At 38.7% G+C, this 24,859-nt stretch overlaps 1 protein-coding gene across 3 annotated transcripts in view; it reads right to left on the bottom strand.

Annotated features, from left to right (window-relative positions):
* The window catches only part of nlgn3a (neuroligin 3a), a 245,070-nt gene that overhangs the window by 141,785 nt on the left and 78,426 nt on the right, over window positions 1–24,859 (bottom strand). For all 3 annotated transcript variants that reach the window (XM_051649434.1, XM_051649435.1, XM_051649436.1), the window contains one exon: window positions 808–957. In XM_051649434.1, coding sequence (XP_051505394.1) covers window positions 808–957 — 150 coding nt within the window. The remainder of the gene's footprint in view (window positions 1–807; window positions 958–24,859) is intronic.

The following is a 24,859-nucleotide window of genomic DNA, read 5'->3' as shown; positions in this document are numbered from 1 at the left end:
AAATTGATTCACCTTTGGCGAGAATCTGCACTGCTGTGAGCAATATTCTTTGATTAACTGTTCACAACAATACCTCTCTGAAAAGTTTCTGCATCTCTACATCAAATCCTGCTCACACTGCTTCAGCAAACAACATTCAACCTAATCATTAAAGCGAACATACAAATAGTAGCAATGTACATTATGCAGCAAAAAATATGGTTGCAGTCACCAGCCTCTGATAAGTTAATGCTAGAAAGGTTATCTTTAGCTTAAAGGTCTCCAAGAAAACCCAAGAAAAAACAGCTTCAGATGCTAGCAGGTTTACATGTATGGCAATTATGGTCATAAACTTGTCCAGATTTTTGATCTGCTGGACTACCCGGCAATAGACCTGGTTTAAACCTGGTAAACCATCTTGGTCCAGCTGGCTAGAGCTGATAGACCACCTTGGACGAGCAACAAACCAGCTACAATGTTCCGTAAACTAGCTTGACCTCCTCAAAGATGAAGTGTGTAATTTTTTCAGTTAAAAAACTTTCTCTTATCCCAGCTTTATATGCAGAGTTAACCATAAGTAAGTCTATGTTGATTTGTAGGTTGACTGGCTCAACCAATGAGTTTGGGGCGGGACTATTTGTTTGTCCGACCAATGGCAGAAGGAGGGTGGGGGAGGGTATGTTTCTGTAAACAGTCATTATTTTTGCAATTCCACTTAGCGACGTTAGTGTCACGGAAATTACACACTTCACCTTTGAGTTCACATGGGCTATTTTAATCAACAGGGCCACACCAACAAAACACTGTTAAACCAAGAAAACTACTTACCTAAGACGCCAACTCGAAAGTTGAGCGTAATAACAATGACGTTCCCGTAACTGGCCAGCACACTTCCGTCAATCATGTTCCCAGTGCCCTCCATGTAGGATCCTCCGTGTATGTACACCATCACAGGTTTGGCTCCAGTGTCTCGTATGTCTGCAAGAGTGGCCACCGTTAAACTCTTGCTCCCCCACTGGCCCATCAAAACAAGATTCAATACGGCAATGCGTCTCAAAGTCCTCCCAGATACCAACTCTATTACTGTTTGAAATGTACAGTATCTCATATCAGCTGAGTCATTTGTCTCACATAATGAACTGTACGAGCAAAACAGATATTAACAGATGAAGCCATATGGAAGGTCAGAACCTAACCGGCTATTGCAGGCTGCTCTAACACGCTTTAGTGGCCTAAATGATGAGATCATCTCAAATTTAATGGCTGTGTTAGACTTCACTGCCCCAGCATACAGCCATGGAGATTTAATCATGGGCAGCAGTTTGGGGGGGTGCAACATTTCTGTATCTTAGAATACAATTAACTATTATGAAAGTAGCTTAAAAGAACAATTCGCTTAAAAATGTAAAAAAAAAAAAAACAAAGTTTTACTTGTATTATTTTTTTCCTTCAATGAACAACAAAATTAAATGCAAGGCAAAATGTCAATGTTGCTATTTACATACAACAAAAGTGGACTGTCAAGCTCCAAAAAGGACAAAAAGGCATATGAAAAGTTATAGAAAAGAAGTCAATACCATAAAAGTAGTTAAAGGTGCTCTAAGCAATATTTTCATGGAAAGGTATGCAAAAATGTTTACTACTCCCTGAAAGATATTAATGAAATAAGTGTCCTGAGATATCTCACTGGTCTCTGTGACAGCTCTATACACTGTAAATAGCAAACAAAAATGTGTCCATGGGCTGTGGACAATGACGCTTTCTACCTGTCAAGAAATGATTAAGGCATAATTCCATTTTTATGCCATGTTGCTCATAGCAGTTGTCAGCTGAGGGCGCTATTTTCTGCTGTTGTTTTTGACATCCGTTTCTGTTCCTGTCAGTCTCAATAAAGCTCATTTGGTATCTTTGGAGTGCTGGGTTTTGAAAAAAGGGGGCGTGGCTAACCCAACAGCTCAGCTTGACAGCTTGTGAAAAAATTTGCTATATTCCAAGTTTTCTGACACTATACAATAGTAGTTAAATTTAAGTAGTTAAAAATATTCCCCTCCACAATATATTTTCTCGCAATACCTTTATCCACCCAATATGAACATTAAAATTAATCACAAAATTTACCATGGTTATATTACATTTACCATGTTTTAACCATGGTATTCACAGTAAAACCATAGCAATAACACAGGAAAACCAAACTATTCTCAAACAAAATCATGTTTTTTGGCAAAATGATTATAATTTTTATTACCATAGTTTTGGTTTTCCTGTATTATTACTATGGTTTTAACATTATTCTTAAAATATGGTTACTGAAGTAAAACACATTTTTTTTTTTTTTTTTTTTTTTTTGTGGTTACTATGGTTTCAACTATGGTTACTGTAATAAAACCACCTCAAGTTTGAGAGCTTTGGCAAAGGGGACGATTATCAGAGAATGACGACTCCCATTTCGGTTGGTTCCTCACACAAAGCTATCGCATGACTTCAGATGGCTTAGAATATCGCGCACAAACATTATGTACATTTTATGGTACTTTTTGGAGCTTGGCGGTATAATTAACCGACCACTTTCACTGAACGAAAACAGAAGCTCAGACATTATGCGTAACGTAATTTTTTTCACAGAAGGAAAGAAAAAGAATATGGGTTTGGAGTGATAAATGATGACAAATTCTTTACATTTAGGTGAACTTTTCCTTTAATTTACATCTGCATAGGACTCTTATTATTTAAGCAGCTTTTATAGACATTAATCAGTCATTATCTCAATTGACTCATTTTTAATAATTACTTCATCAAGGTGAGAAAATTGTCTAACTGCGGAGATGAAAAGTGACACAATACTGTTACTCTGTCAGCCTTGAGAACACAGAATGCTATATTGTATTGAGGGTTGCCATGGATACAGCACATCAAAATTCTGAATCTTTGAGAAATTGCTAATCGCAAACACCACTCCAGTGCATTTAACAACCAACTCCCCCACCCCCCCATCTGCATTCAAGCCCTCCTATTAAAGACGCGCTCATTTGCATGTATGTGGTTACAGCAAATTACCGCCTGCCGGTTTTGAACACTGAACAAATGCTATTTGCATCACTGTGTCTTCACTTAATGCCAGTTTCACATGTTAAGAGTACATTCACATGTTAAGCTCCTGATTTTCTCCATTTCAAATCTGCAAACATTAACATTGACGTTACGTATCTGGTATCTGAGAGAACTATGATAAGGCACAATTTAATGGACAATTTTCTGTTGACACATCATACAAAAGAAAGACAATGTATGGAGTAGTAAAACAGGATGAGAGAGATAGAATATAAGACTTGAAAAGAGCAATTAGAAAAATAATACAAATATTAGTCATGTCAGTGTTATCAGTAACCTCTTTTGGTGATTCATATCACATTGTGATTTGATATAAAAGCACAAAGTACACAGCAGACTGTGTTTAATACTCTGCTAACTGATCTGTCCTCTAATATTCATTATAAAGACAATGTCATTTGTTTGCTGGCTTGAACATCCATGTGGTTTCTAGAACTTCCTGTAGAACAAGTTAATACAGATTCAAACATCCTGAGGAAGAAAAACAGAGATATTAATAAAAATACATTGCAAGAACATTTTAATTTCAGACACATTATTTGAATAAACAGGACGTTTAACAAAAATGACCTGGAAGGGGAGAGGGTGACATGAACAAAAATGTCAGCTTCATCAATGTGCTATAATGGTTGATATGCACAGTGATATGAACAAAATGACTCATTCTCTCTAAAACACACTGAAGCGAATTCACTAAACATTTGTGCCACTTTTGTGTGCTGTATTTAAGCACAAAAACCATATTTTCTTTTTTTACCAGTTTTACCTGCCGCTAAACGATCTGAAATAGCACTGTGCCGTATTTAAATTAAGTTATTGTCATTCTTTATAGTGCAAACGTGCCTCCTCACAATGCAAATTACGCTGTGATTTTGCCTTATTCACAATACTCAGCGGTATTTGCTTGGTGTAATTAACAATGCGTTATTACCAACCGCAGAAAGAGGGCAGTAAACGTATTAAAAAGATGTTCATGTACATTTTCTAGCGGTCATCTTACAAATGTACCACTCAGAACCAGCTTGCATGATGGGAAATTACGGCAAGCCAGAGATTTTTGGGCGCGTTTTCCCAAACTGATTTGCATATAACTTCTTTAGCGAATCAGTGCTAAAACAACACAGATAGCGTATACAAATAAACAATGTGATCAATGGTCGCAATTAATTTATAGTGGATTCTCGCCAGATGTTTAGTGCTTATTTGTGCTGCTACATGATTTGCATAACTCCTATAGCATTTCAGTGCTAAACAATGCAGACAGTGTTGCATTGTATGCAAATAAACAACACGATCAATGGGCGCAATGCATTTATAGTTCATTCTCACAATTTTTTTTATATTATTTTTTTGGCGTATTTGCACTATTATCTGATTTTCACAATTCCTTTACCAAATTGGGTTCTAAAACAGCTCAGACAGCACGTGCAAATAAACAATGGCATCAGCTTACGCAATACATTTATAGTTAATTCTCGGCAGATTTTTTGGGCATATTTGTGCTTTTAGCTGATTTGTATAATTGTCTTTTTTTTGTAGCAAAATCAGAGCGAAAACACATACATTATAGTGTATACAAATAATCAACGGGCGCAAAGCATTATTAGTCGATTCTCGCCCGATTTTTTGAGCATAATTGTTATGTTTCTTGATTTGCATAACTTCTTTAGTGAATCAGTGCTAAAACAACACAGATAGCATGTGCAAATAAACAACGTGATCAATGGCCGCAATTCATTTATAGTGAATTCTCGCCAGATTCTTTTGGGCTTATTTGTGCTGTTACCTGATTTACATAACTCCTTTAGCAATCCACTGATAAAACAATGCAGATAGCATATACAAACAAACAACATGATCAATGGGCACAATGCATTTATAGTTAATTCTCGCTATTTATTTTGTTTGTGGCATATTTTCACAGTTATCTGGTTTGCACAATTCCTTCAGCGAATTGGGTGCTAAAACAACTCAGACAGCATGTGCAAACAAACAACGGCATCAGCTAGCACAATGCATTTACAGTGAAATCTCTCCAGAATTTTTGGGCATATTTGTGCTTTTACCTGATTTGCATAATTTTTTTTTCCTGCCAAAATCAGTGCTAAAGCAACACATACAGTATAGTGTATACAAATAATCAATGGGTGTAAAGCATTATTAGTAAATTCTCACCAGATTTTTTGGGCATAATTGTTATGTTACCCAATTTCCATAACTTCTTTAGCAAATCAGTGCTAAAACAACGCAGATGGCGTATACAAAAAAAAAAACATGATCAGTGGCAGCAATGCATTTATAGTGAATTCTCGCCAGGTTTTTTGGGGATGTTTGCGGCATTAACTCTTAGTTCTTATAACGGATAAAAATAGCGATCAACGGTGGCAATCCATTTATAGTGAATTCTCACCAGATTTTTTAGGCATATTTGCACCTTTATCTGATTTGCACAATTCTTTTAGCGAATTTGGTGCTAAAACAACGCAGACAGCATTTGCAAATAAACAACGGCATCAGCAGGTGCAATGCTTTTTTAGTAAATTCTTGCCAGGTTTTTTGGGCATATTTGCATGACCCATTTAACAAATCAGTGCTAAGCAACGCAGATTATGCATACAAAGAATCAATGGGTGCAAAACATTGTCATTGTAAGATTTTTTGGGCATATTTTTGGCATTACATGATTTGAATTTGAATTCCTTTACCGAATCATTGCCAAAGTAACACAGATAACGTATACAAATAACAAAGTTATCAGTGGTTGCACTGCATTTACTGTACAGTGAATTCTCACAATCTTTTTTTTTTTTTTTTTGGCATATACGTGCTGTTACCTGATTTGCATAATTGCTTTAGCAAATGGGGTGCTAAAACAAATCAGACAGCATGTGCAAATAAACAACACTATCAATGGCTGCAATATATTTATAGTGAATTCTTACCAGATTTCTTTTCTTTTTTTTTTTTTGCATATTTGTGCTGTAACCTGATTTGCACAATTATTTTACATAATTGGTGCTCAAACAGCACAGACAGCACATGCAAATAAACAATGCTATCAGTGGATGCAATGAATTTATAGTGTATTCTTGCCAGGTTTTTGGGCATCTTTGTGCTTTTAATGATTTGCATAACTCTTTCAGTGAATCTGTTCTAAAACAATGCAGATAGTGAATACAAATAAAAACTGTAATTCTTTTTTTTTTTTTTTTTTTTTTTTTTGCCATTCCTATAGCAAATTGGGTGCTAAAAGAATGCAGATAGAGTGTGCAAATAAATATTATAAGCGGGCGCAATGCATTGTTATTGAATTTCCACCACACAAACTCACAAATAAATGCACGTTTCATTTTCAAAAGCAGCAGTGGAAGCATGCATCACCTTACATAACCGCCATCAATCACTGAGTGAGCTTAAGAAGGCGAAGACTCCTGCTATCTCATAAATGAAACAACATTTAACACCTCTGTGCACACAATGGATTGAACGGCCTTCTCAACAAAGTCTTTGCATCTCTATCAGAGTTGTGATTAGGGTGCTTAAATGTGGTGTATGTCAGACCTGGACGCTGTCTGTAAAGCTCGGGGGCACGACACGTCCAGCTATCTGTGAAGCTCACGACGATTCTCAATGGACCACCTCTCAACAGCCTGTCACTTTTATGAAACCGGACAGCAGGAGCACAGATAAGAGCCACTACACCAGCAATAACACTGCTGAACATGGAAACTGTCAAACACTCTTCCCAAGCACACAGGTTGTGGCTTTAGCCCTCACCACTGAACTCAACATAAAAAACATAGATGTTTACTTGAAGATCAACATTTAAAGGTTGTACTAGATATTTCTTGAGCTTCGATTACGAAGAGGTCAATTTAATCATGGCTTGGACGCTGCCACTCACTTCCAGATTGCTTTGTACTGTAGTTTTCACAATTCCTATTATATATGTTTTTAATTAAACACTTTCTGTAGCTGTAACTTTAAATAGTATAAATGATTGCATTATTAATATTTACAATGTTTTAGTTCCATGTTTATGTCTCTTGAAGCATTAAATTGCTGCTATGCTTGTGGCAAATTTTTGTGTTTTTGTGCAACTGAAATAAAAATTTAGTAATTCACTTTGACCCTTTAAGCTCGGAATTTGTTTTTAAAGATTTCCTGTTTCAGTGGCATACCCTAAATTTAAGGCTTATAACTAAAATAAAAAAAACAAGGAGTGTCAAGTAAGTATCATTGTAAAGAAACTTTTCACATTTTTATAATGATATAGATTATGATAAATAAGAGACTCTCAGCCAAAGAAACTGCTGAAAAATCACACACACACATAAAAATATATATATATTATATATCTCTGGCTGTAAATAAGGTGGCTCTGAAAAACTGCTTTTGTTTTGTTCCCAATAATGAAAAATGTTGTGTTGATACGACAAAGCAATCAAAAGCTATAGCGTTACAAAAATAATTTATCATAGTGTCCAAAAATCTCTCCAAGCTAACAAAACATAATAATTGTACATAACTAGTTACACATTCAAACACAACAATGACTAAAGGTTTGCATAGCATGCAGACATGATTTTAGTAATGAGATTTCACAGAATGACTGCCTTTTGATTCAACGAGTCTGCATCGAGTTTGTGTAATTTATTAGCGCCATCTCCTGGTGGCCAAATGTAACATTGTGCTTCGTGTGGATTATCTGATGATCTATGCATCCGATTACCTTGAGTGTGGGATCGTTTGAAAGATAATCACCTCCTCTAAGTAATGGTATGTGGTTTTATGTTCTGTTTATTTTTCGTTGCATATAAGCAACACCAACATTATTGTCAAAGACATATACTTAGCTATTACTCGCTAGATTTTTGTCTGTGAGTAAAACAAATAGACTGGACGTATTCTACTCTTTGATAGCTTTCCAACAACATATGACACATGGCTGTTTGATGAGTTTGATGTTTTTACTGATTGCAATAATAAGTACAGTTTTAAAAAAAATAAATTATCAAAACGAAACACTTCTGATTTGTCTGCAAATTTCAAAGAACTTGTTCCGATTTGGTCATAGTGCCTTCATGCATTGGAAAGAAGAGCTTCTAAGCTTTCAAATTATACCTATTTTGTGTTGGTCAAGACTGTAGTTATTAATACTTTGATGATAATATATATATATATATATATATATATATATATATATATATATATATATATATATATATATATATATATATATATATATATATATATATATATATATAAATAAAATGTTTTTGTTTTGTTTTTGTTTTTTTTGGCTGGCCCATCCGAGCTTAAAGGGTTAAAAAGAAAAAAAAAAAAACATAAGTTATTAATGTCAGTGGTGTTTAAAGGGATAGTTCACCCAAAAATGGAAACTCTCTCATCATTTACTAACCCTACTCACGTTGTTCCAGATCCGTAAGACTTTCTTTCTTCTGTGGAACACAAAAGGAAATGTAAGGCAGAATGTTAGACTCAGTCACCATTCACTTTTATTAATTTTTTTTCCCATAAAATGAAAGTGAATGGCGACATTCGGCTTGAGTAAATAATGAAATAATTAAATTTTTTGGTGAACTATACCCTTAATGTTAAGGGTTTATTCAAATTCCTAACCCTAAATATAAACAATCATAATAGTGATGCTTGCTTTAGCAAACACCAATAGCTAATTTAGAAAATGTACCTTGATGCAAATTTGGGTTTGACTGCTAAAATCAGATGAAGCATGAAAATACAATATTAAGCAGTATACAACTGATTTGAAAAGTATAATAGGAAACATTAAGATATATGTCTTTGAAAAGTAGTCTCCAAAAGTTGGGGGGACAAATGTAATTAAAGTGAAAAGTAGAAGTTGTTTATGTGGCAGTTTGTGAACTTCAATGGCTCAGCCTTAATCCAGATAGGTATGAGTGACCATTGAAAAAGGTCAGTTCTTGAGGCTGGGCCATGGTGTTTGTACATTAAATATAATGATCCTGAGCACAGAGACAGGTGTTTTGATGTGCTCTTTGAAGCCCAGCCGCTAGCAGTGAACAAGGTGGAGGGAGAAAATACACTACACCACCATACAGACTCCACATCAGACATATCACACATTCAACTAACCAAAATCCACTAGCAAACACTTGCAAAGCTTTTATAATTAGGAAACACCCTGAAATGGCCATGCTCTTTCATTTGCATTGAGGTGGAAAACAAGCATTTGCTATTTTCTGAGACTGAAGTCAAAGAAAACTAGATTTTTATATCTTTACATGTTCTGAAAAAAAACTGTTAATGGTACTTGCCCATGCAAAACTCACCACCACAATGTTAAGGTGTTGTAGGTGGTTGCCAGGAGGTTACTATGCGGTTGCTAAGGTCTTCTAAGTATGTTTTTAGCATGTTTTAAGCATGTCTATGCATTTCCCAGGGTGTTCTGGGTGCTTGCTAGGGCATTGCTAGGTGTTTGCTTGAACGATCTGGGTGTTTGCTATGGCATTCTGGATGGTTGCTGGGGCATTCCTAAGTGGTTGCTAGGGTGTTATGGGTGGTTGCTAGGGTATTGCTATGTGGTTGCTAGGGTGTTCAAGATCAGTGGTTCTCAACCCTGTTCCTGGAGCCCCCCACACTACACATTTTGGATATCTCCCTAATCAAACACACCTGATTCAACTCATCAGCTCGTTAGTGGAGACTTTGTATATCTTCAGAAAAGGAAGATGTACAAAATGTGCAGTGTTAGAGGCCTCCAGGAACAGGGTTCAGAACCACTGTTCTAGATGGTTGCTAGGGCATTGCTAGGTGGTTGCTAGGGTGTTCTAGATGGTTGCTAGGGCATTGCTAGGTGGTTGCTAGGGTGTTGCTATGTGGTTGATAGGGTGTTCTAGATGGTTGCTAGGGCATTGCTAGGTGGTCACTAGGGTGTTCCAGATGGTTGCTAGGCCACTGCTAGGTGGTTGGTAGGGTGTTCTGGATGGTTGCTAGGCCATTGCTTGGTGGTTGCTAGGGTGTACTGCATGGTTGCTAAGGCATTGCTAGGTGGTTGATATGTGTTCTGGATGCTTTCTAGGGCATTGCTAGATGGTTGCTAGGGTGTTCTATGTGGTAGTTAGGGCATTGCTAGATGGTTGCTAGGATGTTTTATGTGGTTGATAGGGCATTGCTATGTGATTGCTGTGGTGTTCTAGACGGTTGCTAGGGCACTGCTAGGTGGTTACTAGGGTGTTCTGGAGGGTTGCTAAGTGGTTGCTAGGATATTCTGTGTGGTTGCTAGGGCATTGCTAGGTGGTTGCTAGGGTGTTCTAGCTGGTTGCTTACTGGCCCAAGTTAAAAGGATACCACCCCCAAATCTCTGATATCCTGGCCTCTAAATATGGCTCAGGTTCCATGGAAAACAAAAGCAGAATGTTACCCTCAGTCACCATTCACCTTCATTGCGAAAATAATCATGGAAAAAATGCAATGAAAGTGAATGGTGACTGAGGGTAACATTTTACCTAACATCTCCTCTTGTGTTCCACTAAAAAAAAAGAAGTTAAACTGGTTTGGAACAACATTAAGGTGAATAAATAATGACCGAATTTTCATTTTTGGGTGAACTATCCCTTTAAGTCGTAAACGGCAGAACTGACAGCTTCTTCCCACTAATACAGAGACAGATTTACACACAAACAGAAACGCATCCAATTTAGCCTACTGTCTATTTAAACCAGCACCCTGCACAACAGTGGGTATTGAACTCAGTTCTAGTCTGGGATGCAGAATTAAATCCATCCTAACACCCCAGCAGGTGGAGCTGGCCTGGATGCTGACATCATGGGAAGAGAGCTGGAGTCTGGAGGGGGGAGGGGGTCTTTAGCCCAATTAGGCCACATGGATCAGCGAGCCAAGCCACAGCTATGTACATCTATTTGTGAGCGGTGGCAGAGGCTATGGCAGAAGGCACATGAGAGAAGGTATGTCTCCTCTTGAGCACAGCACAATATATCACTACTGCCATACTCTAAATTAAAGGGACAGTTCATCCAAAAATGAAAATTCTGTCATTAGTTACTCACCATAACTTAGTTCCAAACCCGGAGCTTGACAGCCTCAGTCCTTGTTCACTTTCATTATAAAAAGAGTGGACATGATATACTTTAAAAAAAAAAAAAAAAAAATCATATGGATTTGGGATTATGCGAGAGTGACAAAATTATATAATGGAGAACTATTTCTTTAAGAATAAGTTCCCTGTGCCTAAATATACAAAATATACAGCTGTAAATGTTGTGTATTTGGCACAAACCGAATTGGCAGGAGGTGTAATAGCATCTCTACAGATGTCTGAATAAGAAGCATTGCAATCTGTTTGTGCCAAGCCTGATGACTGAAATAAGAACTACCGGTTGAGAAAGGGTGCCAACAGCTTGCTAGTTACATTATGAGATGAACATATGAGCCTAATCTACTCTAGGACAAAAGATAGATGTCTGGGCTGAATCCCAAGTACCATTGTATGCATCGTATACTGCAATGCATATTAGGATCAGTGCATGCGACTACAATGTGTGCCAAAAGTGCACGGATGCCATACAATTTCTCGTGGATTTTTAAATCTGAAGTATGTAACTTTTTTGGTGTTAAAATACTTTATTTTTTCCCAGCTTAATATGCAGAGACAACTATAAGTAAGCCATTCATAGGTACATTTTCTCAAAAACTGTAAACACTGTGGGGCAAATTCACTAAACAGCTGTGCCACTTTTGCGTGTGGTATTTCAGCACAAATATCTGCGTCTTATTGGCTAACCACCCGCAATCACGTCTAGCGGGCGCAGTCAGCAAAATGTCATTGTCATTCCTTTCCTACCAAACACGGCTCCTTTACATGTAAATTAGGCTCATTAAAGATTGCGCTTAATTTACATTGCGCTACTACTGGCAAATGAAAGTAGCCGGTAAAATGAATTTTATTTAAAAGAGATGTTTGTGAACATTTTCAACCGATCATTTCAGCAGTAATTAATCAAATAATCACCAAATTATGTTGAAAAGCGTTATAATCTGGCATGTATCCAGATGCATGGTGTCGTCAAGCGCACGTTCTCTTGTTCAAGAGATGATCCAGGTGTCTGGATCAAAGTGTTGCTATTCAGTCCCGGCAGAGTGGGTCAAATATGGTGGTCTGCGACATCCTTGGCTACATTGTGCTCAGAATCGGACTGCAAGATCAGAATTGCACGTGCAAACTGCATTCAGCAGCGATTTTGTGGGCGTTTGCGCCGTTACTTGATCTGCGTAAGTCCTTTAGTGAATCGGGTGCCTAAAGAGCGCAGTTAGTGCGTATAAAAAATGGCGCTTTTAGTGGGTGCAATCCACTCTTAGTGAATTTGCCCCTGTGTCTCTGTGAAACTATAAAATTCCTTTGTTTCTTTTGAGCTACCTGCTTAGACCTTTCGAACAACATTACTTGACCAATGGCGCGAGTTGGGGATGGGACTATTTGATGGTTTGAACAACAGCAGACGAGGGACGTGTTCAGAAAGTTGTTTTGAAAACATTGTTTATTTTTGAAAATCCATTTGGTGGCATTAAGTTAGTTTCTTCAGCTTTAAAGTATGCATCCATGCATGCTTTTTGGGTTACCATTGCCCACACCCCTTGCATATTCTATAAAAATAACATTTAATGATGCAAAAAACACACTTGGCCACAAGTATGTGGACACCCCTTCTAATTAACATGTAAGGCTGTCCCAGTAGTGCAATTATTTGTAACATTAACTTATAAACCTTTAAAGACAGACATGAGCTCTGAGGTGGTTAATAGATGTTATATGTTTCTGTTGTTGAAGCCATCAGTTCGTGTTATTTCAAATTCTTAAAAAAAATAAATAAATAATAATAATAATAATAATAAAACTTGTTTAATAGTGCAATTCCAGGTATATAAAAAAAAAAAAAATACTCTACCCATGAATACTGAAGAGAAAGATCCATCATTCAGATAATTGTGGCAAACAAACCGTGGCTAAAGAGCTCTGCAGCAACCTTCGAATGACGCAATCAAGTAGGTTTCCCCACACTGTCAAACCACTTATATATTTGAATATATCTGAATATTTTGCAATACAATTTAAATGTTTCTTTACTTATAATCAACAACTTCAAATTAATAGTTTTATACTTTTCCATCGTTTTTAATTTTAATAATGCTTCATGAGATTGTAGTTCATTCACTCATTAAAGACGTTAAGTACATAGTCTTGTACCTTTGTCTTTTTGTCCAATTTTCAAATACTTTTTTTTTTGCTTCAAATCAAAGTTTGGGATGATATGATTCATGGCTTAATAATCTCTTATGAAAGATTTTATGAAATCCCTATGGAAAAAATGAGTACATCTAATATGTGCAATTCGTGTTTAGAAGTGTGCGAATTGGGATTCAGCTCAAGTGAGCAGAATGGCCAGAATTGTATCCGCACAGTTGCCTTGATTTGTGCCTAAAGGCTTTTGAGTGACCTGGTGAGGGTTTAAGTGTGTGGCGATGTTGTGTAAAACTGTCTGCTATGGAAGAATGGCCTAGTTTCAGAGAACTGGTTGTAAGGTGAACAACATGTCATGCTCACTATCGCTATCTCTTCCCAAAAATACAGTGGCAGCTCACTTCTAGATTCCACGTCTGAGCTGTGTTGCTTTGACTCGCAAGCCTTGTTAGACGAACGGGGCATACTGATATATAGTCGGCTCAAGTGGAATATCATTTCAGTGTGGTTCAAGTGTCAAAACATTTGCAACACTCTTATATTTGAGGACTTCAGATGAGATAACCGAAATGCTTTAACAAGGCAAGTGGGGCTCAACTGTTAGTCGAATAATCTCACAAACCACAACTGCCCAATCTAGGGCAACTCTTTCAACACATTTGTCCCATTTTCCTGCTTTGTATTTGTGTTTTATTGGAACTTTCCAGCTTGCTTTGCAAGCTATGTTCCCTATTGCAGACACTGTTGACATCGTACCCGTGGGCTATTTTGAGACAAGGAAAAATATGAAGGCCATTGATGCAGGGTAATTGGGACCTCATGCAAAAACATGCCTTGGGCTAAAACACAGACACCTCGTTGGACTACATCTCAATCCAGAGCTGAAATCATATCCCAGTGGGGCTGCTATGGCCATGGACCTGACCTCCAGACCAAGCGGAAATGCCTCTGGAAGGACATATTGTTCAGCTGCTGGAACCGAGTGGATTTTTCATGGAGCGCCGCCACATTTGCACAAGTCTGAAATTGGATTGTCTCAATCAGCCAATTGCAAAGGTAATAAACCATTTTGGACTGAGAGGGAAGTATGCCTCTATGTGGCTGGCTGAGACATGTGCATTACAAGGCCTTTGCCTCCACCGGTATTGAAGAAAACAGCTCATCCTGAATTGACTGCGGAATTTAACTGCTGTTAATACCTCTGACTGAGCTGCTTCAAAAACGGGATGCTTCAGTTTCCATGTCAGCATAACACACCAAGTCTCCATTGAATCCAAAGGACACTGAAAGTTGTACAGCACAACAGAACCATGACAAACAGGGGTGTGAAAATGCATCGATGCATCGCGGTGCATCGACCTTTCAAAGAAAATTCAATGCATTGATTATAGAATTTAAGAATTGATTATCATTACTCTATTAATACCCAGTGTGACCGTCTCATATTACACGAACCTTCTCGGAATAGAGACGGAGCGGAGCATGCGAGATCGATGGGAAAGAATTTGCACTTTGAAATGTTTATGCTGTCGAGTTCACCATGCAAACCACATAAAATGGATAGGTGGATGCTGCCGAGTTTGGCTTTCTGTGTCATTATTCAAAACTGTTTGCATTCATTTGACAAAAGTAAGTTAATTGTTGTTGCCTTCTTTCCCGATTACGATATATTATGTTAGCCTAATATTGCTTTTGTATCTGCATAAAATGTGTTAAATCCCCATAAAACAGTTAAAACACAAATAGAACTTAGCGTAAATAAATGTGATAGGTGGGCAGCATTGGCTGTGAACAAAAATTCTAATTCGGTCATTCATTCTCTTTATAGTTATTAGTGAATGCTGCAGGGAATAGAGAGCAATTTCACACTGTTCTGAAAGAAACCAGTTGATTACAGTTACCTGTGATTGGTCAATGATACATGGCAGCCATGAAAATATAAAGCATTTTTATCTTTTGCAGTGTGTGGCGCAAACAGTCCTGCATGAAAATGAGATTGGATTCACGTAAACGAGCTTGACAAGCGGAGGCGCCTCAGTTTAGACGAAATGAATAGGGAATTCGGTTACCACATACCACAACCGCCTTTACACGCTACTTATAGACAGTAGACCCTGCTCGATTTTAACATGGATCTCATGTGCCTGCACATGACATTTAATCTTTAATTACTGGTGGAATTTCTTAATGTTACAGGATATGCAAATCTATTACGCTTATTTAACGGTTTAAAGGTTTGTGTGTGTTCATCAAGTCATTATGTTGCAGCAGACAATATGTTATTCTTTATTACTATCGGAAATCTAGTATGCATGAAACATATCTACGTATATGTACCACATTATGTCTATAATGTAACATATTCATAATATCTATAATGCATGCATTTTTTTTTATATGTAGCCACACATATAAGACAAACCTCCTTGGTCATAAATGCATCTGTGACTCTAGTGTTCATGTCTGCTGCATTTCTGTGCTGTCGAAATTACGAATGTTCAGTAAAAACGTAGATTTTTTTTTTTTCTGTATATTTTTTGAAAATAATTATGAATTGTTCCAAAATAAATGAATCGTGTCCAAATTTCAGATTTCACAATGAATCGTATTCGTTAGGTAAAGAATCGAATCGAATCGTTGTCAAAGTGAATCGTCACACCCCTAATGACAAATGCAAAGCCATTGCATTCACTTTGTCGTAGCATCTAAACTGGGCAAATACTGGCTAACCAGGATGGAACTGAAGCTCCATTTCGATTAACAGGCTCCCTATGCAGTGTACACTGCTCCCTATATACTATGTAGAGATATCTGTAGAAGGTCATGTCAACTGAAAAATGTGTTAATTTGGAATGCCTTTCAATGCAGTGAAACACATTTAACAGTTAAGGCGCACTAATTTAAGATTTTAAAAAAGTATTCCGGGTTCAATACAAGTTAAGCTCAGTCGACAGCATATGTGGCATATTGTTAATTACAACTAAAAATATTTTTGACTCGTCCCTCCATTTCTTACAAAAAAAGAATACAAAATCGAGGTTACAGTGAGGCACTTACAATGGAATGGTTTACAATGGAGGGTTTAAAGGCAGAAATGTGAATCTTATAATTTTATAAAAGCAGTTACATTAATTCTTCTATTAAAACATTTGAGCAATAAAGTTGTTTAAATCGTCATTTTTACGGTTGTTTTAGGGTTACGTCATCATGGCAACGAAGTTGTAAAATTGGATACAACTTTACACAGAAAAAGAGAATAAGTGATTTCATCACACTAAAATAATGTAAACAAGCATTTTGTTTACATCTTGCAGCTAAACTTTTGAAAATGAGTATTATAACGTTTACAAATTGGTCCCATTCACTTCCATTGAAAGTGCCTCTCTGTAACCCAGATTTTTGTAACCCAGAAGTCAAAAGAAATTTTTGTGGGTATCAACATTATAACACAAATGCGACTGATTGAGTTTAACTTGTATTGAACTCGGAATATTTATGAGTATGATGACTAAATACTTTACGTATTTGATATACCCAAGTGCATTTATCTAAAAATCAAAAATCAAAATAAATTGTATAATTCGCCATGCTGGAAACTCTAAACTTAGTAATAAATGACTGTTGCAGTGTTTAATATAAAAATAAATGTGTTCTAGTTCATTTACAATATTTACCGTACATTTTAAAGTAATGTTCCAAGTTTAATACAATTTAAACTCACTCGACAGCATTTGTGGCAGCATTGTTTCAAAAGTATTGCAACAAGACATCAACATTATACAAGTTAACATAATTTTATTGGGGCCTGGGTAGCTCAGCAAGCAAAGACACTGACTACCACCCGTGGAGTAGCGAGTTTGAATCCAGGGCGTGCTGAGTGACTCCAACCAGGCTTCCTAAGCAACCAATTGGACTGGTTGCTAGGGTGGGTAGAGTCTTGTGGGCTACCTTCCTCATGATCGCTATAATGCCTAGTTGACTCTACACAACTCAAGCTCGTCTCCGTTGATGTTTTGGGTCGGCAACTGGTCTGTGATGAGAAGCCTTGGATCTCACGCTGAAAGGTCTTTTTGTGTGCGCACTCCTGTGACAGGCCGAGACTAGTCCCAGACGCTGTGACTGTTTTCAAAACTACCTGATATCTAGATGTCTTGTTGTCATATGTGTGTGCACTGTCCCGACAAGCGAGAGATGACAATGAGCCACAGCCAATGAAATATAGAGAGTGCAAGAGAAGGTATTAGGAAGCAGAAGACCAAAAATATATCCCTATAACCTCTGTCTTTATTATTTTAATCTGTTATTCTTAAATGTTTCCTTTTGCAAATAGCAAAATGGGCACAAGCTGTTCTTTCATGTTTGTTGAAAGAGGAGAGCAAGATTTGGGTAGCAGGAGACAAAAAAATTATTATAAAAGAAAAAAGAAAAAATAATCTACATCTCCCTACCCGCTGTCTTTATTATTTTCAGCTGATTTTATTTATTTTTTTTCCTTTGTAAATTAGCGCAAATATGCCTAAAACGGGAGCGAGCCGTTCTTTCCTGTTTGTTGAAAGAGGAGAGCAAGGTATTGGGTAGAAGGAGACAAAAATAATAATAAAATAAAACCTCACCCACATCTCCCTACCCACTGTTTTTATTATTATCAGATGTTTTTATTTTTTTTTCCCTTTGCAAATGGTGCCAATAAAGCATGAAAACGGGCGAGAGCTGTTCTTTCATGTCTCTGTTTTTTTGGTTTGTTTTTTTTATATGTATCAACAATAAACTGCTTGAGTTTGTGAATGAATTTCGTTATCTTAACTTTAAGATGGATTTTCAGCGATCTGTTTAAAACGAGACGATGCTAATGACAGCTGTAACGCCCGCTTTTTGCCGGTTCCATGCGGATTTCAAGGGAATAATGCTGCCTTCACGTGTTATCGGAATTATCCTACTTCCCACTTCTTAAGTGGCAATTACGAGTATGTCACGTTCAAGTGCTTTGTTGTCGGAAAGAACAGTAAACATGGACGACGCCAGGTTCATTCATACATATTTTCTGAGGAACTTTTATTTTGACAGCATAATACATATTACTCAGTTAGCCTGCTGACGATAATGGAATTTTGTTCAAATACAAGCTATTTTCATGGTGTAAAAATGGACAAAATGCATCAAATGGTTGCTGATATCCATTTATGAATATGACCCAAAATGGCAAGCGCTAACAATTAGCTGTATTTGGAAAAATGAATAAAACTTGTAATTCACTACAGAAACCATACTCTCCTCCACCATGTTGAAAGTTTACGACTACTCCCATCTCGGAAACTCGGGTATCAAAATGATCTCCCAGTAGTTTCCCAGTCGTAATTATGGCTTGAGGGGTTGTTCATGTGTAACTTCCGAGTGGGTAACTCGTATTTACAATAATTCCAATAGCACGTGAAGGCAGCATACGCATACAATGGAAATTTTAAAAAGCGAATGCATGAACATGTACAATAGGGACACAGATATGAGCAGCATGCACAATAGAAGCTCAGTTACAGGTTTGCTCTAAAATAACTCAGAATTCCACTCTAAACGTCATTTTATCATATAAACTCAGCAAAAAAATAAATGTCCTTTCACTGCTTTTATTTTCAGCAAACTTAACATGTGTAAATATTTGTATGAACTTGTGTGGGTATGTGTGTTAGACTACAATACCCATAATGCTTCTAGTTGTCGTATGTGACGTAAGACGTGTACATAGTATACAGGGAGTCTAAGAGATAATATGCTGTATGTAGTTGCTGTTACATGTGATTGTATAATAAACGCTGAAGAGATCAATGTATTGTATACGCAAATATATGACATGGTGTCAGAAGTGACTCGCACCCGCTGACGAGACAATCATAAAGCAGAAGACATGTCGATGTTTCAGGCTCCGGAATCATTTGATTTTAGCCAGCCCGCCTCGTGGCCACAGTGGATCCAGCGCTTTGCACGCTTTCGGATGGCCATCAAGTTAAATAAAGCCTATGGAGCCTATACTTCGTTTTGATTCACTGAACCTGCTCATTCCAGTAACTATGAGATAGTTGTAGACAAGTTTAATGAACATTTCATACCGAGAAGAAATGTTATACATGAACGGGCATGTTTTCACCAGTGGTTACAAATGACAGGTGAATCAGTGGAAGGTTTTGTCAGGGGACTGTATGAGCTAGCAGATCACTGTGAATTTGGGGCACAAAAAGATGAACAGATTCGCGGTAGATTGGTCATCGGAATAGCCTATCGTGGAGTGTCACAGAAACTTCAGATGGAAAGTAATTTGTGCTAGAGACACAGAACTCCGAAGCAGTGACGTCAGCTGTAGCGTTACAACAGTGACACAGAGGAGAGAAATACCGCAACACAAGTAAAAGAATGAACAAAAGAGGACAACAAGGTTATAAACAGACAGAGGGGAAACAGTGTTCTGCACATAATAAGCAATGCCGTAAATGTAATAAAGTGGGACACTTTGCTGCAGCCTGCCAAAGCAAGACTGTAAGAGCAGTGGATGTGCAGTACAGAGAAGGTGATGACTGTGAAGCATACTTCCTTGGCAGTATTGAGAAAAATGTTTCAGAAACTGAATGGCTGGTAAGTCTTCCTGTGTGCGGCAAAATTGTATCCTTTAAAATTGACACAGGGGCAGACATCACCATTATGTCCAGTGAAACTTACCAGAGTCTTCCACAGAGCCCCCCACTTATTAAAACGGCAATACAGCTTAACAGTCCAGGTGGCCCAGTGAAAACAATGGGGAAATTCTAGCAGAGACTGAAAGAAATACTGCTCGTCACAAATTTTGGATTTAGGTAGTTAATGGACATTATTCAAACAACCTTCTAGGTAGAAGTACAGTGAGTAATATGGTCCTAGTAGTAAGAGTAGACCGGGTCAGTTCAGAACTGTTTGGGGAAATTGGCCACCTGAATTGCAAGCCAATTAAAATTGAGCTGAAGTCTGATGCACAACCCTACAGTTTAGCTACACCACGCAGAGTGCCGTTTCCAATTCAGAAAGTGAACGAAGAGTTGGAGAGGATGCTGTCCATGCAGATAATAAGTGAGGTCACAGAGCCGACTGATTGGTGTGCCCCCATAGTCCCAGTAGCAAAGAAAAATGGGAAAGTCAGAATCTGTGTGGACCTGAAAAACCTCAACAAAGCAGTGAGGAGAGAAAAATTTATGTTGCCTACATTAGAGGACATTGCTCCAAAGCTGACTGGGGCTAAAGTTTTCTCAACCCTTGATGCATCATCAGGGTTCTGGCAGATTCCCTTAGACTCCAAAAGTTCATTACCCACAACATTCATCACTCCCAGAGGCAGGTTTTGTTTCCAGAGGGTTCCCTTTGGTATCACGTCAGCACATGAGATCTTCCAGAGGGAAATGTGTAGACTGTTGGAGAGACATGAGGGCTGTGTAGTGGTTATGGATGATATCTTGGTGTATGGCAGAGACCAAGAGACACACAATAAGAATCTGAAGGGGGTTTTGCAGACAATCCAGGAGTCAGGGCTAAAGCTTAACAGAGATAAATGCCATTTCAGCAAGAATGAACTTTTTTGGACACATCATCAGCGGTGATGGAGTAAAACCAGACCCTGACAAGGTAAAAGCAATCACCGACATGCCATGCCCCAAAGACATCACTCAGCTCAGACAAGTGCTAGGCATGGTGAATTATTTAGGGAGGTTCTTACCTGGCCTTTCCACAGAGCTCCACCCACTCAATGAACTGCTTAAGAAAGAGTCCACATGGCTATGGGACACACAACAGCAGCAGGCCTATAATAAGGTAAAGACAATGTTATCCTCAGCTCCAGCGCTAGCCTTCTACGATGTTAGTACGCCCACCATTGTGTCCGCAGATGCCAGCAGTTTCTGCCTGGGTGCCACCCTGTTGCAGATTCATGGAGACAGGACACTTCCTGTAGCTTTCTGCTCTAGAACACTATCGACTGCCGAACTGAAATATTCACAGATCGAGAAAGAATGCCTTGCAGCAGTATGGGCATGTGAGGGGCTCGCCTGCTATCTGCAGGGGCTGGGTGAGTTCACACTACAAACAGATCATAAGCCGCTGATTCCTCTGATCAATGAGCTAGACAAAACGCCTGTACGCTGTCAATGACTACTGATGAGCCTGATGCGGTTCAACGCCAAAGCTGTACATGTCCCAGGCAAGTCATTGGTCGTGGCTGACATGTTGTCATGCAACCCAATCACTGAGTCAGCGAGCTCAGACACTGAAGACGATGTACAAGTTTATGTAGAGACTATGATTCAGACTAGACCAATGTCAGAGTCTAAACTGCCAATTATGCGTGTGTCCACAAGTAATGACCATGAAATAAGCAAAGTATGACGTTTCATAAAAGACGGCTGGCCATACCATGTGCTATATGAACTCAATCCTTACTATGCTGAAAGAGCCTCACTGTCTGAGGCAGAAGGATTACTCTTACATGGAAACAGGATTGTAGTTCCCTCTACTCAACGACGGAAGATCCTTGATCGGTTGCATGATGGTCACCAAGAGCTAAACAAATGCCGGGAAAGAGCTAGAATGTCAGTCTGGTGGCCTGGTATCGGAACTGATCTTCAAGCAAAAGTGTCTTGGTGCTCTTTCAGCCAAGAAAACAGACCAATCCAGAGAAGGGAGCCACTGGTCACCACCCCACTGCCACCCAGTCCATGGTACACAATAGGAGCAGACCTGTGTGAACATGGAGGGAAAAATGATCTAGTGGTTGTGGATTTCTATACCAGAGACATTGCAATTGCACAGTTGCAGCTCACTAGCAGCTGCAGTGTGATTACCAGTCTAAAAGGAATGTTTATGAGATGGGGGATTCCACAAGAACTCCACTAAGATAACTGTACCCAGTTTAGTAGCACAGACTTCACAGTTTTTTGTGAGAATTGGGACATTACACATGTTATCAACAGCCCCCATTACCCACAGTCAAATGGGGCCATTGAACGGGCTGTAGACACAGCAAAGCATATCCTTCGGCAGCCAGACCCGCATTTGGCTCTCTTGAACTACAGAGCCACACCAACTGCTGCCACGGGAGCAAGCCCTGCTCAGTTAATGATGGGACGTCAAATTCACACAACACAACCCGTCTTGGAAAGAAAATTAAGACCACGTCGCATCAGAAACCAGCAAGTGGCTAAAAAGGACAGAAATGCAAAAGCAGCTTACAAGCGCTTCTTTGACAAAAGACATTCATTTCATCCACTCCCTCACTTACACCCAGGTGAAAGGGTTCTTGTAAAGTTGGATGGGGAGAAAACCTGGAGAACATCAGGATCAGTCGTGAGACCCACAAATGAACCAAGGTCTTATCTTGTTCAGACACAAAATGGAGCTATCCTCAGATGGAATAGGCATAATTTACAGTCTGTGCTGTCTGCTGGAACTGACTATACACAAACTGTTACTTATCATTACATGCAAACACTATAGACACAGAGACCACATGAACATTTCTTGCCTGTTGTGGATGTAGAGCGCCCACAAGTCCACCACGGTTAGAAAAACTTCTAGTGGCAGGGTAATAAAAATTCCTGCTCATTACATAGACAAGCAGTAAAACTGTATTCTGTATACATGCTCTCTCTTCTGAAAAAAAAAAGAGAGAGGGAAAAGTAATAAGAGTGAAAATGAGTATCATTTCTTCTGTGATCAAATATTTAGTGTAGTTCTAAATGTATGCAGGTTGTGTTAAGGTATTGTAAAGTGAAAGAGCCTTAATGTTCCATTAGTATAATTTTCACAATAGTAATAGTTTCTCAATAGTAATGTGATACATGTTGATTGATGTTTAAGTAAGTGTTATGTAACCCTGACTGATGTGTTATTTGAGATATTGAAAAGTTTATCCCTTCTTGGGAGGAGAGATGTGTAGGTATGTGTGTTAGACTACAATACCCATAATGCTTCTAGTTGTCATATACACATAACGCTTCTAGATTGTAAGACGTGTATGTGGCATACAGGGGAGACTAAGAGATAATGTGCTGTATGTAGTTGCTGTTACATGTGATTGTATAATAAACGCTGAAGAGATCAATCTATATGCAAATATATGACAGAACCTAAAAAGATTAAAAAACTAAGACATAAACTGAACAAGTTTCACAGACATGTGACTAACAGAAATTGAATAATGTGTCCCTGAACAAAGGGTGGTGGGGGGGGGGTCAAAATCAAAAGTAACAGTCAGTATCTGGTGTGGCAACCAGCTGCATTAAGTACTGCAGTGCATCTCCTCCTCATGGAATGCACCAGATTTGCCAGTTCTTGCTGTGAGATGTTACCCCACTCTTCCACCAAGGCACTTGCAAGTTCCCGGACATTTCTGCAGGGAATGGCCCTAGCCCTCACCCTCCTATCCAACAGGTCCCAGATGTGCTCAATGGGATTGAGATCTGGGCTCTTGCTGGCCATGGCAGAACACTGACATTCCTGTCTTGCAGGAAATCACGCACAGAACAGAGCAGTATGGCTGGTGGCATTGTCTTGCTGGAGGGTCATGTCAGGATGAGCCTGCAGGAAGGGTACCACATGAAGGAGAAGGATGTCTTCCCTGTAACACACAATGTTGAGATTGCCTGCAATGACAACAAGCTCAGTCCGATAATGCTGTGACACACCGCCCCAGACCACGACGGACCCTCCACCTCCAAATTGATCCCGCTCCAGAGTACAGGCCTCGGTGTAATGCTCATTCCTTCGATGATAAACGCGAGTCCGACCATCACCCCTGGTGAGACAAAACCACGACTCGTCAGTGAAGAGCGCTTTTTGCCAGTCCTCTCTGGTCCAGCAAAGGTGGGTTTGTGCCCATAAGCGACATTGTTGCCAGTGATGTCTGGTAAGGACCTGCCTTAGAACAGGCCTACAAGCCCTCAGTCCAGCCTCTCTCAGCTTATTGCGGACAGTCTGAGCACTGATGGAGGGATTGTGTGTTCCTGGTGTAACTCGGGCAGTTGTTGTTGCCATCCTCTACCTGTCCTGCAGGTGTGATATTCGGATGTACCGTTCCACAGGTGCATGCTCATTAATTGTTTATGGTTCATTGCAACAAGCATGGAAAACATTGTTTAAATCCTTTACAATAAAGATCTGTAAAGTTATTTGGATTTTTAAAAAATTATCTTTAAAATACAGTGTCCTGAAAAAGGGACATTTCTTTTTTTGTTGAGTTTATTAACTGTGCGGCGGTTTTTAGCAGTTTTCTTGTCTTTTTGCACTTTATTGTCATTCAGTAAAACACAGACATAATGATTGATGCATGTCCTCATGAAATCAGAGACTCTCTCCTTGAAATCCAAACACAAGTATTCAAAAGAGACAACCAGGTGTAACGGTGATGTCTCACTTGAACATTTGTGATCGGATCAGCCAAAACTCATCTTAATACCAGGTGTACACATGTTCTCAGTCGGGGATGAATGGTCATGTAGTTGA

This window comes from Myxocyprinus asiaticus, chromosome 22 (assembly GCF_019703515.2).
Source record: "Myxocyprinus asiaticus isolate MX2 ecotype Aquarium Trade chromosome 22, UBuf_Myxa_2, whole genome shotgun sequence".
Classification (NCBI taxonomy): Eukaryota; Metazoa; Chordata; class Actinopteri; order Cypriniformes; family Catostomidae; genus Myxocyprinus; species Myxocyprinus asiaticus.
Note: the sequence above shows the minus strand (reverse complement) of the source record. Positions and strands in the feature narration are given on the sequence as shown.